Source organism: Heliangelus exortis, chromosome 4 (genome assembly GCF_036169615.1).
Source record: "Heliangelus exortis chromosome 4, bHelExo1.hap1, whole genome shotgun sequence".
NCBI lineage: Eukaryota > Metazoa > Chordata > Aves > Apodiformes > Trochilidae > Heliangelus > Heliangelus exortis.
The window spans coordinates 42,951,435-42,966,078 of record NC_092425.1 but is presented as its reverse complement, the minus strand read 5'-3'; the positions used below and the strand labels follow the sequence as shown (position 1 = coordinate 42,966,078).

Sequence of the window (14,644 nt, the reverse complement as noted above, 5' to 3'; positions counted from 1 at the left end):
ATGTGTTCTGCTGGTCAGTGTGTAAACCAAGGAATGAATTATGGCCAAAATTGCTCTGCTGGCTTCAAAAGAATGGGTCTGATCTGCTGTGGCGGTGGGGGTTTCTCTTGAAGGGTACATTTCATTACCCAAAACACAGAGAAAACAAAATGAATGTCCAAATGATGGCTGGCATCAAATTCTTGGCCACTTCTGCCACCCTCCCCTGCCCTGCTCCTGGCCAAGGAGAGACATTCAGCATTTAAAAACAATGCTTTTTTTTTTTTTTTTTTCCCCCCCAAATGAATTGGGAGCAGAAGTGAGGGCAGACATCCCATTACCAGAGAACAGAAAGGCACCTAAGCAGAGAGGGAGGAAGACGGGGCAGCTTTTCCGGCAGCCTCCCTTGCCCCGTGCGGCACCGGATGGACTTGGAGTTCAACCAAAACTGGGATTTCTCATTGAGTGAACAACATCCTTGATGAGGGGAAAACAAGCTGCCCAGTCCCCTGACCACCTGGGCTGGGAAGAAAGGGAAACCTCCTCCAAGAGAACCAACCCCAGGGTGAAGATTACAATCCCCTCCTTGTCCCCTTCCTGAGGGCAGGCTTGCTGCCCACTGCTGCTGGGAGCAGATTGAGCTCAGGCCAGTGAATGAAAGCTGGAGTGAGAATCCAGTGTAAAGAATACCCCAGGAAATTCTCATGGTGCTCACAGGACAGGCAGTCTTTTCCCGTTAGAGCTCAACTGAGCCCTAAAAAGAAAGGCCACGATTAACAGGGTGCCAGAAAGCAACAAAACCCACTTCCAGCTTCCTTGGGCCAAATTACTGCCCTGTGAGAAAGGCTCCTTACACAGCCTTTCCTCAGAGACAAAGAAAAGGGGCCTGGCTCCCCCTCCCTGGCCAACAGCCGTGTTCCCGCTCCTTAACAATGGGGAATAACCCCACTGCCATAAATCCCCTTCCCTTGCTTTCCCTCAGCCCGTGACAGATGCCCCACTGGAGGACACCCAGCACCCTGGCAGTGAACTGGGGATCTCCTCAGGGACAAAATGGCCCCCGGGATCTCCCCACAGCAAACCCCATGGCTGAGAGGGCCCGGGCTGGGGGCTGCTCCTGCCTCTGGCCTCCATCCGAGGACAAACAGCCTCCTGCCATGTTTGTAAACAGCTCCAGCCACCCTCCTGGGGTTTTGGGGAAGGGAAAGGAGAGGGTGGAGGAGAAGGGAAAGGCCGGGGGTGTTGGTGAGGGGAAGCAGCCAGCCCGGAGGGACTCACCTGCACGCCATTGAGGGACGCGACGCCCATGTAGAGGAAGACGCCGTAGAGGACGGGCATGGGGATGAACTGTGGGGGAAAAGCGGGAGAAACGGGGTGAGCAACCTCCTCAAGCATGGCACAGCCCAAACACAGGGGGGAACATGCCAGTCCCAGCCTCAAACAGCACCCAGGAGGAGGGAAGGCAGAGTAATAAAGGGATCAGTCCTTCTGCTGTGTCTGAGCTCTCCCAGGAGGGCTGCGGTGCAGGGCAGGGGCAGAGGGAGCCCTGGGCTCTCCCCACAGCTTGGACCTCTCTCCAAGAACCAAGGGGAAAGAAGCTGGCCAGTCAGAATATTAAAGAGGTGGCAGGGTAAATGTCTTCCAGTTAGCTTCAAACTGATTTTTCACCACTTCAAACTGCTTCACCTCTGATGTATTTGGGGTTATTACTGTTCAATTTCACCTCATCTGGTGAGACTTGAAGGCAGAGAAGAAGAAAGGATCCACAGGATCCTGTGGCACGTCCAGCTCAGCAAGCTGTGGGAATCCATCCAGAACGGCTCTTTTTAAGTCCCTCAGCAAAGACCAGCAACGCCAACCCAATCCTTGACTGCTGTCACTCGCTTTAATCCAAAACTCCTCACAAATACAGGACCCTGAGTCGCCTCCTTCCCTGCCAGGAGCCGTGCTGCCAAACACCGGTGTGTGCTGCCCTCCGTGGCTCGGTGCGGTTGCTGGGAGAGGTGCAGTGTCAGATGGCGGCCACGGCACGGCAGCCACCGCACGGCCACGGCCACGGCTCCCCCGCACCCCGCGGGACCCAGCGCCCGCTCCCTGCCCCGCACAGCTCAGTGCAGAGGGGAATAACACAGCACTCACTGGGTCCGAAACACCGTGGCTTTGATCCACGCTTTTCACTTGGGGCACATCAGCACCAAAGTCACCGGGACACCTGCCAGACAAGGCCGCAGCTTCCCTGCCTACACTTCTCCCTTTTTTTCTCCTGAGACTTTTTTCACCTCGGAAGTTTCTCGGTTGCTGCCTCATCCTCCTGTTGGGTTTATTTCCTTCCCTGAGTGAGCTGTGCTGATACGGCACACTAAAAAGCCCAATGTTTTTTTTGGGAGCCTGGGCTCACCAGCCTGGCACCACCACCATGTGGCATCGCGGGGAGGGACCAGGAACCAGCCCGTGGGTCACTGAGCTGTGGGTGTCCACGGGAGCCAAAGCCCTCGCTGAGTATGAGGGGTCAGACAGGATAACAACAGCTCCTCCGGAAAGCTGAGCAGGAGGCTTGCAGAGTTTAACTTTCTCGTTCACTTACATCGCTCTCTCTCCCCTTTTATTTCTGTTTTTTAAACAAACAAACAAACAAAAACCCAAGAAAAAACAAAAAGGAAAATGTCCAAATATTATTTCACCATTCCACAATAATTAATCTGGAAAATCATCCCCCGGTGAAACGTGAATACGTTATTCTGCAGAGTAGCAAGCAGCGCTTTCAATCTGGAAGACTTTCTTTTGGCAAACTATTCATGAACTATGGGGTTGCTGGCTCAGGCACTCCGAGCAAACCTGCTGCTAGCCAACAGAACTAAAAATGTATTTATAGGAAAGTGCCTGTCATTCTCCTAGCAAGGCCAAGGATGTTTCTGTGGAGATCTGCCATAACTGAGCAGAAACATCAGCGACGTTCAAAACCAGCAGAAAACAACAAAGATGAGATTATTCTGCGGATTGCCTGCTTTATTGAATTCGGGATCTTCAGCGTTGGGTTTGCCTCTGGCACCAGAAGACTTAACTGTCCTGCAATGTCCTTAGCACAGCAGTTCTCTGGAGCAGCAGGCCCTGCCACCAGTTTGCTAAAGGTCCTGAGCTGCTGCCAGCTCCTTCCCGCCGGCACGTGGGCACGGAGCGTGCGGTTTATCCTCAGGCGTCCTCCCGCAAGGAGCCTTCCCCTGCCTGGTCGTACGGGGAGCAGAGACAAATCTCTGATGAATGAAGCAATAAGAGGGGAAATAACAGACCCCAGTGGAATAGGGAAGAGAGATCTTGCAGGGAAAGGTCACGTCAACCAGCAAACAGAAGTATTACAGCCAGGCATTAAATGGGGGGCACTGAAATGTTTGTTTGTGACGATGAGGGAACTGTTACCAAAACACAAAAATTTGCTGGTTGTAGAAACAAGCTTAGAAACCAGGAATTGGAAGCACACTGACTTTGTAAAGCCACTTTCTCCACAGGCAGCATCAGGGCTCTCTGCCTGCTCCTCCCCTTCAGGCTCACATCTAACCATGGCTCACAACACCCATGGCTTTCCACTTCCTCATGACCAAAAAGTCATTTGCTTCCTCCAGAAATGCTGCTTCTCCAGACAGCTGTCTGCTCTGTCACGGAGTTAGGATGCATGGTGCCATGGCTTCAGGATGTACATTAATCTCTGGACATCTTCTGCTCATCTAAGTGGTCTGTGGGCCCATGGAGATGGACTTGTGCAGCTGACATCTCCTCTGTACAGGGTGCCTGCCCTGGGTGCCACTTCACAGGGCCAGCTCTGGAGAAGGCAGTGTCCTCCACAAGACATGGAGAAGCAGAAGAGTTTCCTTCTGTAACAGTGATGATCCACATCCACAAGAATGTATTTTTCTGTGGCCAACAGATTTCAGGTCTTGGAAAATAGCTACCTATCTGGGTTAAGTGGTACAACAACAGCACATCTGTACTGGAAACTCACAGGAAAAAAAAAAATGCAGGAGAGAAAGAAATCACGTTTAATTTCACTGCTTCCTCCAGAATCACAATCCCTACTGCTGAGTTGGATATCTCTTCTGAGCAATAAGGGACAAAGAGTTTCTTCAGGTGTATGTGTTAAGATGTACACACACTAAAATAAATGCAAATGTACTTCTAAAACTACATATCCACCTGTTAACCTGTGCCTCTTCTGCATTGCTAACCATCCTTCCATCAGGCCACAAAACATTATCAGTAATGTATTTTCCACAAAGCGCTGTCACAGCAGAAGTGTAAGAGTGCAGAATAAAAGAAAACTTAGCTTTATCCAAGTATGGAAGAAAGAAAATCTTAAAATAAAAAAAAAAAATAAATAAAAAAAAATCATAGCCCTGAACTTTATCGCTATTCCTATCTCACACATGACAACAGTATTATTTTTTCCTTCCAGAAGGTTGGTATTTAAGCTTCCAGGAAATTTTTAAACTGCATCAGTAATTCCCACTCATCTCCTTTGCCACACTTCACCGATGAGCTTTTAAAGTAGCATAAAAATTGCCTGAGAGTTGCTGTGTGAACAAAAGGCAGCAGAGAAGGCAATGCCCTTACCTTCAGGATGGGAGCCATAAAGACAGACACACCAGTCAGGATGAAAACGATAATTCCAGTGACCCTCTGCTCCCTGAAACAAAATCACTGGGTAAGCAGATTGGTTCAGCTTTCACTCTACTTTTATTCCCTCCCAGAGCACTCAGCAGCAAGCCTGACAGCTCATTTTGGCAGTCACACTGGCAAAGCAGGCACAACCCAAAGCATCAGCCAGGTATCCTCATACACCTCTTTTTTTTCCAACACCTTTTTGTATGCTGCTCTAGCTCTGCTGTTTTTGGATCAACACAGCACTGCTACTGAGTAAGGAGGAGTGTGTTTACACATTAAGCACTAGAAACTGTTAACTAGCAATTCACATTCCTGGCAGGGCAGTATTTATAGCATGCAAATGGCTAATAAATCAGTAGCTCTCCACTCTTAGATTAGTAGCATATTTTGAGCCCTGATCACTGTAGTCCAACAGATGCATAAATGGTCCAGGCTTTCGTGGGGTGCTGAACAGCCAAAAATACTTTTGCCAGCAATATTTCAGAGTACTGAAAGGTGGGCCCTTAAATCTCTATTTAGTCACCTACACAAGTGGCCTCATTTCCACGAGTGCTTCTATTGAAAGCACTTCAGACCAATTAATTAATACAACCAAATACAGAAGAAAACTGCTTAGCTTGAGCTGACTGCTCTAGGCAAGCCAGGTTTATATTTTTTACCACTATGCTTCATAATAAATGCCTGCCTAATTTCCACTGGCCAAGAAACGTCCAGTAAACATATCACTTAAACCCGGGATCTGATCTGGCTCAATAAAACTTTTAAGGAGTACCTAAGGAGTAACTTAAGGAGTAACTTCTAAGGAGTACCAGAGCTCACTCTGTGGAGCTTTGTGCATTTTGGGATGACTTCAACATGGGCCCAAGGCAGCCCAAGAAATGGACTAAACTCTGGTGAGAAGTTTTCTCCCTGTCCCACAGACTGCCCCTCAGCTACAGACATGCCATTTCCTTCCTTCCCAAGAAGGAATATCTGCAAAAGGGCTCTGCCAGACCAACCTCTGACTGGATGTATCCTTTGAGGACAATAAGGGAGCTGGAAGGAAGCTCAGCTGATCTGAAGACTTAGAGCAAACCCAAGAGCTGTCCCCCTGAACCTCTGCACATGTCCTGCTCGAAGCAAGACCATTTATAGAGCAAAGTGATCTCTGCAGGCAAGCAAGGCAATTAGGACCTTTCTGGCTTGACATACCTCACTCCCAAAAACTTGGGCTGTTCTCCAGGGGCTGAAGTTTCTGTTTCCATCTTCAAGCTGTCGATGTGAGCAATGGAGATGACGGTAGCAGCAACGTACCAGGGCAGGCCCATGAAGGAGCACACGATCATCAGGACAGCCACCCAGAACAAATCCAGATGGTACCCAGCACCTTTCTGTGAAGGGAGACACACAACTGTCAGCTTAATTTCTCTGCCCATCTCTGGGAGGGGGCAGAGGCACAGCAAACAAGCAGCATTTCCTTCTCCAGCATCTTTAGGCCGGCAGGAGTTGCCCTAAGGAGCAGCAGAGCAGGACACTGCTGCTGGGACATGAACCTCCTTCTGAAACAGCAGCAGGCCCAGATTGGTACCTCTGTGCATAGAGTCAACTCACAGCTCTGTAAAGATGTGCACAAATCTTTTAACACCCAAACCCACCCTTTAAACACAGACCAAAGCCTGATTTTAGTTTTAAACAGCTGCTGTAAAATAACTCTCAGTGAAATGATGGAATGACATCTATGTGAAAGCAGCCTTGTAGAAATAGGGTGCCAGTCATCTGCTGTCTCAGAGCAAGGCCTGAACCCCCAGATTTAGGATAGGAAGCAACTGTGGGATCTCACAGTCAGAGCTTCACACCCGGTCTGAGTCCTGCTGATGGAGCCTGGTGCTGGGGGCATCCTCCTCAGCCCCCAGCCCCTCTGGGGGAAAGCAACAAGAAGAGCTGACAGGCTCATACCCTATTCAAAGGGGAAAGCTGCCCTCATTCTTCACTCCTTTCTCAAGACCTCTGGTCTTCTATTTTTTAAATCATTTATCAAACTGACACAGGAAATCCAACAGTCACAAGTGCCAAGAGAAGTGAAGAAACAAAAGAGCCACCAAAGAAAGGGATCTTCAGAAAAACACCAGATGAATCTCTATGGTTTGCTGTTTTAAAGGAGATTAACCTTTTTTTAATCCTGCTTGATTTGATTTTATTGGAAAGAACAAATGACCTGGACCTACGTGGTGACCCTGGAGGGAAAGCAACCCTCTTGTTGCTTGTCTTGACTAGTCCTGGCTGTTTTTCTCACCCGTGTGCTGCTTACCTTGGCTGCCCAGCAGCCCTGGACAGGCTCTCAGTGACACTCTGCCAACACTTAGCAAGGCACTAGCATTAAAAAACTCTGTTCTTCTTTGGCTTACTGGAGGTTTTGTGCAGGGAGGTGGTTTGTGGTGCAGAGCAGCAGGATTGGACCCAGAACCCCCAGTGCTCACCACCAGAACAACAGAATTGAGGTTTTATATATTAAACAGGATGCTGCTGGGGTGTTTATTCTTAGTTACTGAATCACCCTGTGGTAGCATAACCATACCCAGTGCATGTAAGCTGAAGAGATGACAGGCCTCTTCCTCATGGGGAATATATTGAATATATTTTCTTCAGTGATGAAGACAATCATATGACTGCTTAATTAGGTGCAAGAGAGACCTAAACCAGAGCCCCTGTCAGTGATCAGCCTCCCCCTGAGGAAGAGGTGGGCACAGGACTGAATACATTTGCCCAGATCCTGATGGCCAGAAGCAATTTTCTGAGGTTTCTTTTCTTTTTTTCAAACCAGCCCCCTGAGCCCCTGAGCCAGCCCTCCCTGCACACAACACACCTTTCCATTCCCTGCTGCTCCTGCTCCTCCAGCTCAGGCTCAGGACTGTTCTAAATCACATGTTGGTTGCCTAATGTCTGCAGTGACCACCTGAATGGAAACATTCTCCTCTCTTTCTACCAAAAGCTCCATTCACACTCCCAACAGCTCTCAGTATAACTGCTGGAGCAGGTATCTAAATAGTGACCCAGCATTACCCTTTTTGCAGGGAGTTTTTACACTCCCAGGTTAGACCACTTGAAACACATTCACTTAGCAGGAAGGGAGAGTCTTCTTTTACAGGAATTTAATATTTTTTAATAGAACTGACTGTGCAGGGAAAGGAAAAACCCTACAGGCATGAAAAACTGCATAGCACTGGTCTGCAAAGTTTATTTTAAAAACATTACTGCATCCTAGGCTGTTATATGTCAGCGGATATAAAGCTCTTCTTTAAATAACATCCAACTGTGGCTGTGCCCTTGCTATCTCCCAGATCTCTTCAGCTTGTTGCTGGCATTTTACAGCACTGGTGGCCAACCTGGCTGTCACACCGGGGCCTTCTGTGGCCCCAGTGGGGTCCTGTGATCACCCCAGAGCCCCAGAAGAGTGGCTGAGAGGCACCCTGATGTGCTCAGGGATAGCCAGGACACAGAGACCTTGGTGTGCAGATGTCTGGGAACATCTGCCAGTGATCCCCTTACGCCATAACCACAGGAGCAGAGGCTTGTCAGACAGAGAAAGTGTGGCTGTTGTGACAAGGTGAGAGAGATTTGGGGTTGGATGTAATAACACAGTGCTGTGGGAACTGAAATCAGGTCCCAGTTCAGGTCAAAGCAGAGCCCCTGAGTGAGGAGACCCTTACAAGGTCACAGCCTCTCCCTACCCCAAGCCTGAGTTCCAAAACAGGCACCTCTTCTGGCCACCCTTATTTTAATTTTCATCAAGCAGCCCCTTACAGCCTACAACAGAAGTGCAGGAAGAAAGCTGAGCATAATCACAGAGCAGCTTTCTCTCCTTAACATCAGCAGGAGATGGCAGGGAACAGGCCTGTGCCTCTGAGGGGGGAAGGTGGTAGGTGAAACATTGGGATCAGAGTAATTTGATGCTAGAGGACAGGTTTGAGTTTGATGGGCTGGGGCCTGGGGCTCGTTTCTCTAAGGAGCTGGAGCCTGTGAAGAGCCACTGGGAAACACCAGCACTGCCAAATCCCAGGAGTTACACACCAGGGGTCAGGCACTGAGCTATCAGCACCTTCTTCTGCCCCAATCATCTTCCCAAAACAGAACAAACACTGTGGTTAAACACCAGCAATGAGGTTTCTGAGGTGGCACGTCCACCCCACACTGCCAAGGGGCCCTCCTCCATCACTCTCCCAGGAAAAGCGTGGGTGCAGGACACAAAGCACACCCACCTTCAGCTTGTGCTCCTTCCTGTTGACAATGACAGCTGTGATTTGCTGGTCCATGAAGATGAGGATGGTCACCAGCAGTGCAGGGATGGCTGCTGCCAGGTAGACCCACCATGGGTTCCCTCCAAAGGGTGGGACAAACCAACTCCTCGCAGGACTGGTTGGCTTTTTAGGACAAGGAAAGGGAAGGTTGCATTAGAGCCACAACACAGGAGTGATGCCAGCCTAAATACACCTGTATTGCCAGCAAGGGGGCTATGGGGACACACTTGAGGTTTTTGATAATCCTTTCCCTTAACAGCAACAAGAGGGTCAAAGTATGGAGGCAGGATTTAGGAAATAAATCAGCCAACCAAAATGATGCCAACAGAAAGGATTGTCTGAATAAAATGGTTCTTTCCAGAGAGCTGCTTATGATCCAGTTCTGAGAGCAAGTCCTTTCACACAGGGCAGAGGGATGGAAAAGGGAAGTTCCCCCAAAGGCCACCACACAAGCTGACAATGACATACCTTGAATTCACTTGGCACAATTAGTTTTGGTGTGTCCACACCTACCAGGGCATCTATTCCACAGAAAATAAAAATGGACAAGATAATGGCAAAGTCACTGATGAGCTTCCGGGCCTGGAACAGAAGAGGAGATCAGAAGAGGGGTTAGCACTGCCAAGCCCCCATCACCCATGCTGTAGGTTCTATCTGACACCCCAGCCTTGTGTCTGCTGGCAGCAAAGCCCATCTGCTCCTTTTGTAGACACTAAGGGGTGCGTTGTCATGCCTGGTGACAAGGGCCTTGGGACCTGACTGCACTGTCCAGAAGCCAAACAATACAGCCTAAAAGGAGGTATGAAAACAAGGCTAAGGGAAAAGGAAGCTGCTCTTGTAAGGAAATGCCCCATGGATGTGACAATCTCACTGATGTCCCATTCAGCAGCAGCCCCAGTACAGTACCCAGACCCCCTGCAGCAGGGGCTGAAGAGACTTTTCAGAATCACTTTCCAGAATTGACAGAAACTGAACATTTACAGCTAAACCTAAAAACGACAATGACCTTTTTTTGACATACAAAATATTGCCTCCCTCTGACCTCTGATTCTTTAGGGCCCACACAGTCATGTTTTCTGTGCAGGCTCCCAGACTGCTTTTTGTCAAGCTTTGAGCTTCTTGTTATACCACAGGATTCCTAAGGTGTGTGGCTTTAACAAACCCCCACTCTGCTATCCCCAGACTCCATTCCTTCAATATGGCTGGTTTAGCAGTGCAGAAAGGGAAGACAAGGTATTTCACACCAGGCAATGGAAACAGCACAAGGAAGATAAGAAGACCCGAAGTTCCCCAAGAGATCAGATGTTCTCTGCGACTGGCAGAGACCACATTGTTATCTGTTCCAAGTATTAAAGCAGAAAGGCAAACAAACTGGGTTTCTCCACTAAATCCTCAACATGCCCTAAGAGTGCAACTGTGCTGAAGCCACTGGAATGACAATTTAGATGCCACTGGTCAGACCCCAAAATTCACCTGGCAGGATCCACTGTGCTTGTCTGTAAGTGCATGAGCTTTTCTGAGTTGTTGTTCCTGCCAGGTTTCCTGGGCTCACATGGGTACAGATAAATTGTGCTGCATTCCATCCCAGATGGATTTTTTTTTTTCTTTTTATTAAAAATAATAGAGGTTCAATTGTAACACAGTAGAAATATCCCTGCAGGATAAACCCCTGTCTGTCAGATTGCCAAAAATGAGGGGTAAGGGCTTGGAGGGAATTGTGGCTTTGGCAGACCAGCTCATACATCTGTGCTGGTAACTTTAGTTGGGGGGACCACAGAAATAGAGGCACCTGAGAGGTGTGTATGAACTGGCTGTTGGTCTGAGCAAAATCTTGTTTAAATTGGTGCTGAGGTTTTCCAGGTCATCCTTAGTATGCATCTGATCCTCAGAGAAGAAAGGGAATTTCTGCTGTGGGTTCCTACCACAGCAGGTAGGGCAGACATGGTCTGCAGTGGGGTTCAACATTTTTGCATGGATTTCTGAGTACTTCAAATGCTACATGGTCACATCAGAGATGTGTCTCTGCTCTCCTGTTCTATACAGACAGCTCATTCACCCACTTTTACTCTGTGAGAGCAAAGTGGTCCTTTTGTCCTCCTGTGGAATGGCCAGGCATCCTACCCCAGAGCCCACATCACACGAGCTCTGGAGCTGAGCCTGGAACTGGCCAGTTGAAACCACACTTCTGAAAGACACACAGCTGAAACTACACATGCCTGAAGGACCCTCTGACTTCTAAAGGCTGCTCAGCTCCATCACTGCAGAGCTCAGCTTGGAAGTGTTGTCACCAGTACCTTTAAAATCACCACCGCGTCCCCATGACAGATTATGGCTCATTTTGGCTCTTCTGCTGCCTTGCCCACGCTCTCCAGGGACACTGAGTGACAGCTAAGCAACCCCTGGGTTAACCAGTACCAGGTTCCTCCCCAGCACAACCTGGCTGCCTGCACAGCATTGTCCCTGGGCAGGTGACAGCTGTCCCAAGAGCAAGGCTGCTCTGTGCCCTCGAAGTGGGAAGAAAGAGACTGCTGGGGTGAAAGGAGACACTTACAGTGGTCGGAAAATATCGACTGGTCTTGAATTTCTTCAGGGCCATGGAGCAGGTGTAAGTGCCAAAAAAGAGGATGAAAGACATGAGGGTGATGTCAGGGACGTAGCCACAGTTGTTGCCCACGAGTTGCCCTCCGAGTCTCAAGCACTCCTTGGCTGTCAGGGCTGACCACTCAGTGGTGGTGTTGGGCTGAGAACAAGAGAGAACACTGCTCAGCTCCAGCTCTCTGAGACTCTAAGGCATCCAGCACAGGGCCTGGAGACAAAGGGAAGCTCAGGGACCAGGGGACAAGGCAGGGAAGGGAGGACAGGGGTCTGCATTCCTCAGCAGAAAGCTGCTACTCTGGGTCTCAACTTGTTGCCCCTCCTCAAACCTGACCCCAGCAAGCTCCATTCCTTCCTCCTCATCACCCAAAGCTCATCACCAGAGTGAAATGTGGAAAATCCAGGGTTAGCTCCAGAAAAATCAAAGAAGGATGTGGAAACAGGACCTTCCAAAGGAAGGGCTGGCCACAACACTCCATCCCTTACAGCCCTGGATCCCAGGACCTGACTGATCCCCAGGAGAACCATTTCCATCCTGCCAACATGCCTGGAGCAGCCTGCAAGAACGTGGCTGCTATTAGCAAGTAATTCCCATCCCCAGGCTCTGCACGCAGCATTCCACATGTAGAGCCATGAGAAGCCCTGGGAGGGTCAAGTGAGCACCCCTGAGGGACCAATGTCACCTTTTCAGTGTCCCTGGCTACACGGGAGTGTCAGGGGGAAGGTCTTCTTCAGGTGAGTGATTCCTGATCATTGAGCACGGCCTGCAGACTTCCTAGATGATAAATTCCCTGCTCCCCAAGGGCACTCACCATCCCAGCTGAGGAATCCAAGAGCTCATCAGCTGACAGCACTGTTGTCCCGTTAAATAAGGAGCTATTCACTGCAAGAGAGGCCAGGAAATGGAACACTCTGAGCGTGGGGCAGAAATAGCCAGGAAGAAAAGCAAATTTCAACTATTAAATCATTTAACTCCGTCAAACTGCTTACAAACTCTTTGCTCAAGTCAAGCGAGGAAAAGGTACTGTTTCAGAGTGACTCAAAAGCATCAATCACTTAAAAAAAGAAAAGAAAAAGGCTAAGGGAAACATAATTCCAACCTAACTGGGGTTTTTTTTGGAGCTCACTGTAAAAAAAATAAAGTAATAGACCGACAACATAATCTTTCATAATTTTGCAATATTCTTCTCACAATTTCTGGATTAAAACAAATACGAACAGGACACTCCTAATGATTAATTTAAAATTAATGTACAACCCCAAAAATAACCAGAAAAGCAAAATACATTTCAGAATTCAGCACAAATTTGGTTTTCAGTTTAAAAAAAGAAGGCAAGAGTAATTGAGATCAAGAGGGAGATAATTTCTTTGCAAAAAGGGGCAGCAGCAGCCACTGTGACAATGATTCATGATTCTCCTTTTGCTCTCATGGGGTGAGAAATCATTTGTTAGAAATTCCATTCAGAAATGCAAACTGTCCTGGAAACAGACTTGTCAGATATGTCCTCATCTTTATGTCCTCAAGCATGCACTCGTATGGCTGATAAGAACCTGTAAGTTGTTCTGAAATATTGCATGGCTCTCATTTGTTTAGCTGGGGAAAGAATAAGTGCACTTGTCTTCTGCTAAAATCACACTGGGGTCTAACTAAGAAGCAGGACATCTTTCTGTGGAGGCAATCTTGCCTGGGCCCGTGACAAGTGAGATCCCCTGACTCCTGGGATCCCTGTCCATGCTCCGTGCTCTTTCCCACCCTCTCCCTGCAGTTCAGCAGCTCCTGAAGCACTGGCTTTTATGGCCAAGGTGCCACCAGCTGAGACAGATCGGTGCAGGAGAGCTTGGAGCCAAGTCCCAGGAGGTGACCTGGACCTCCAGACTCTCAATTCAGCACTGACCATACCAAAAAGGAAAAGACCCTGCTGCTCAAATGGGAGCAGAGCCAGAGCAGCAGCCAGAGATCCTATGGGCTGTAACCAAGGTGAGTGCACAGCTCCTGGGGATCCGCTCCCAAATCCAGCTCCCAACACCTTTTGCACAGAGGCAGCAGCCAGCAGCTTTTCCTGTCTGACAGGTATGTCGAGATAAGCTGAGGTTTACTTTGAGCCCAAACCAAGTTTCTTACTCACTCCTCGTCGTCTGAGGGTTCCCAGGAGTGATCCCAGCTCCCCTAATGGCACCTCTGTTTGTAGCTGTGGTTTGTGACCTTTTGTTCCCAGTTGTGGTGCCAGATCTCTCCATATGCTGGCTCTGCCTGCCCTGCAGCCCACACTCTCTGATAGCCTGAGCTGCTGGATAAACTTCCCTTCTCCTTTTGTGTTCTCCCACTCCTACAGGCAGCCAGGAGGGGGGGAACCACCCATGTTTGGGGAACACCCTGGGTAAATCCAGCTCCTGCACTGGAGAGAATGGGGCAGTAGATACCTGAGCTTCATGGCACTGACCTGGCCACCACCTCTGCCCCTTCATCCCCTTCTCACAGCAACACCCTTGTGAATTTACAGCCACAGGGGTGCAAGAGCCCAGGGGACAGAGGCAGCTTCTCCCCCGGTACTGATGCTCACTGGAGCAGCCCCTGGAAGGATGGTTATAAAGACATCCCAGCTGGCACAGAGGCTGAAATTCACCCTTCGGCTTCAAAATAAGCCCAAGATAGAATATCTGGGGACAACTGATAAGGGACAATCCAGCTGTTTGTTACCTGGACTGCAGCAGAACAGAAAAAGCAAGCAAGAGCAATTTTCTATCTGTGAGCTGCTGAACCATCCCCTTACCCGGATCTGATGGTTGGCAGGCACAGGAGTAATGTGTGATTTCATCCACCTTGAAGTGAGAGTTGATGGGGTAGTGATCTGCCAGCTTGATCATCTTCTTGAAAGCATCATAAATGAAGATGAAGCTAATGAGGGAGGAGAAGCCTTCTTCAGTGAAGCGGGTGAAGTACTTGACCAGGAAGCTGGCGTCGGTGGCAACCAGGAGGAGGCACTGGAATGCTGACCAGAGCCCGATCCAGAGCCGGAACTCCAGGTAGTCAAAATCATTGTCTCTGCAGCAGGACAGGGGCAAGGAAGGGAAAATATCTGGGTTAGACAAACCCAGGCAGGATGGTGACTTCCCAGCCAGCAGAGATGCAGGAACAGCCTCTG

At 49.1% G+C, this 14,644-nt stretch overlaps 2 protein-coding genes across 9 annotated transcripts in view; one reads left to right on the top strand and one right to left on the bottom strand.

Annotated features, from left to right (window-relative positions):
• The window catches only part of SLC4A4 (solute carrier family 4 member 4), a 183,375-nt gene that overhangs the window by 12,567 nt on the left and 156,164 nt on the right, over nucleotides 1-14,644 (bottom strand). For all 8 annotated transcript variants that reach the window (XM_071744182.1, XM_071744186.1, XM_071744189.1 and 5 more), the window contains 8 exons: nucleotides 14,273-14,544; nucleotides 12,314-12,384; nucleotides 11,458-11,646; nucleotides 9,375-9,488; nucleotides 8,868-9,029; nucleotides 5,824-6,002; nucleotides 4,582-4,654; nucleotides 1,258-1,326 (listed from right to left, as the gene is read on the bottom strand). In XM_071744182.1, coding sequence (XP_071600283.1) covers nucleotides 1,258-1,326; nucleotides 4,582-4,654; nucleotides 5,824-6,002; nucleotides 8,868-9,029; nucleotides 9,375-9,488; nucleotides 11,458-11,646; nucleotides 12,314-12,384; nucleotides 14,273-14,544 — 1,129 coding nt within the window. The remainder of the gene's footprint in view (nucleotides 1-1,257; nucleotides 1,327-4,581; nucleotides 4,655-5,823; nucleotides 6,003-8,867; nucleotides 9,030-9,374; nucleotides 9,489-11,457; nucleotides 11,647-12,313; nucleotides 12,385-14,272; nucleotides 14,545-14,644) is intronic.
• Nucleotides 1-14,644, top strand: part of GC (GC vitamin D binding protein) — a 125,550-nt gene that overhangs the window by 22,249 nt on the left and 88,657 nt on the right. The window lies entirely within an intron of this gene.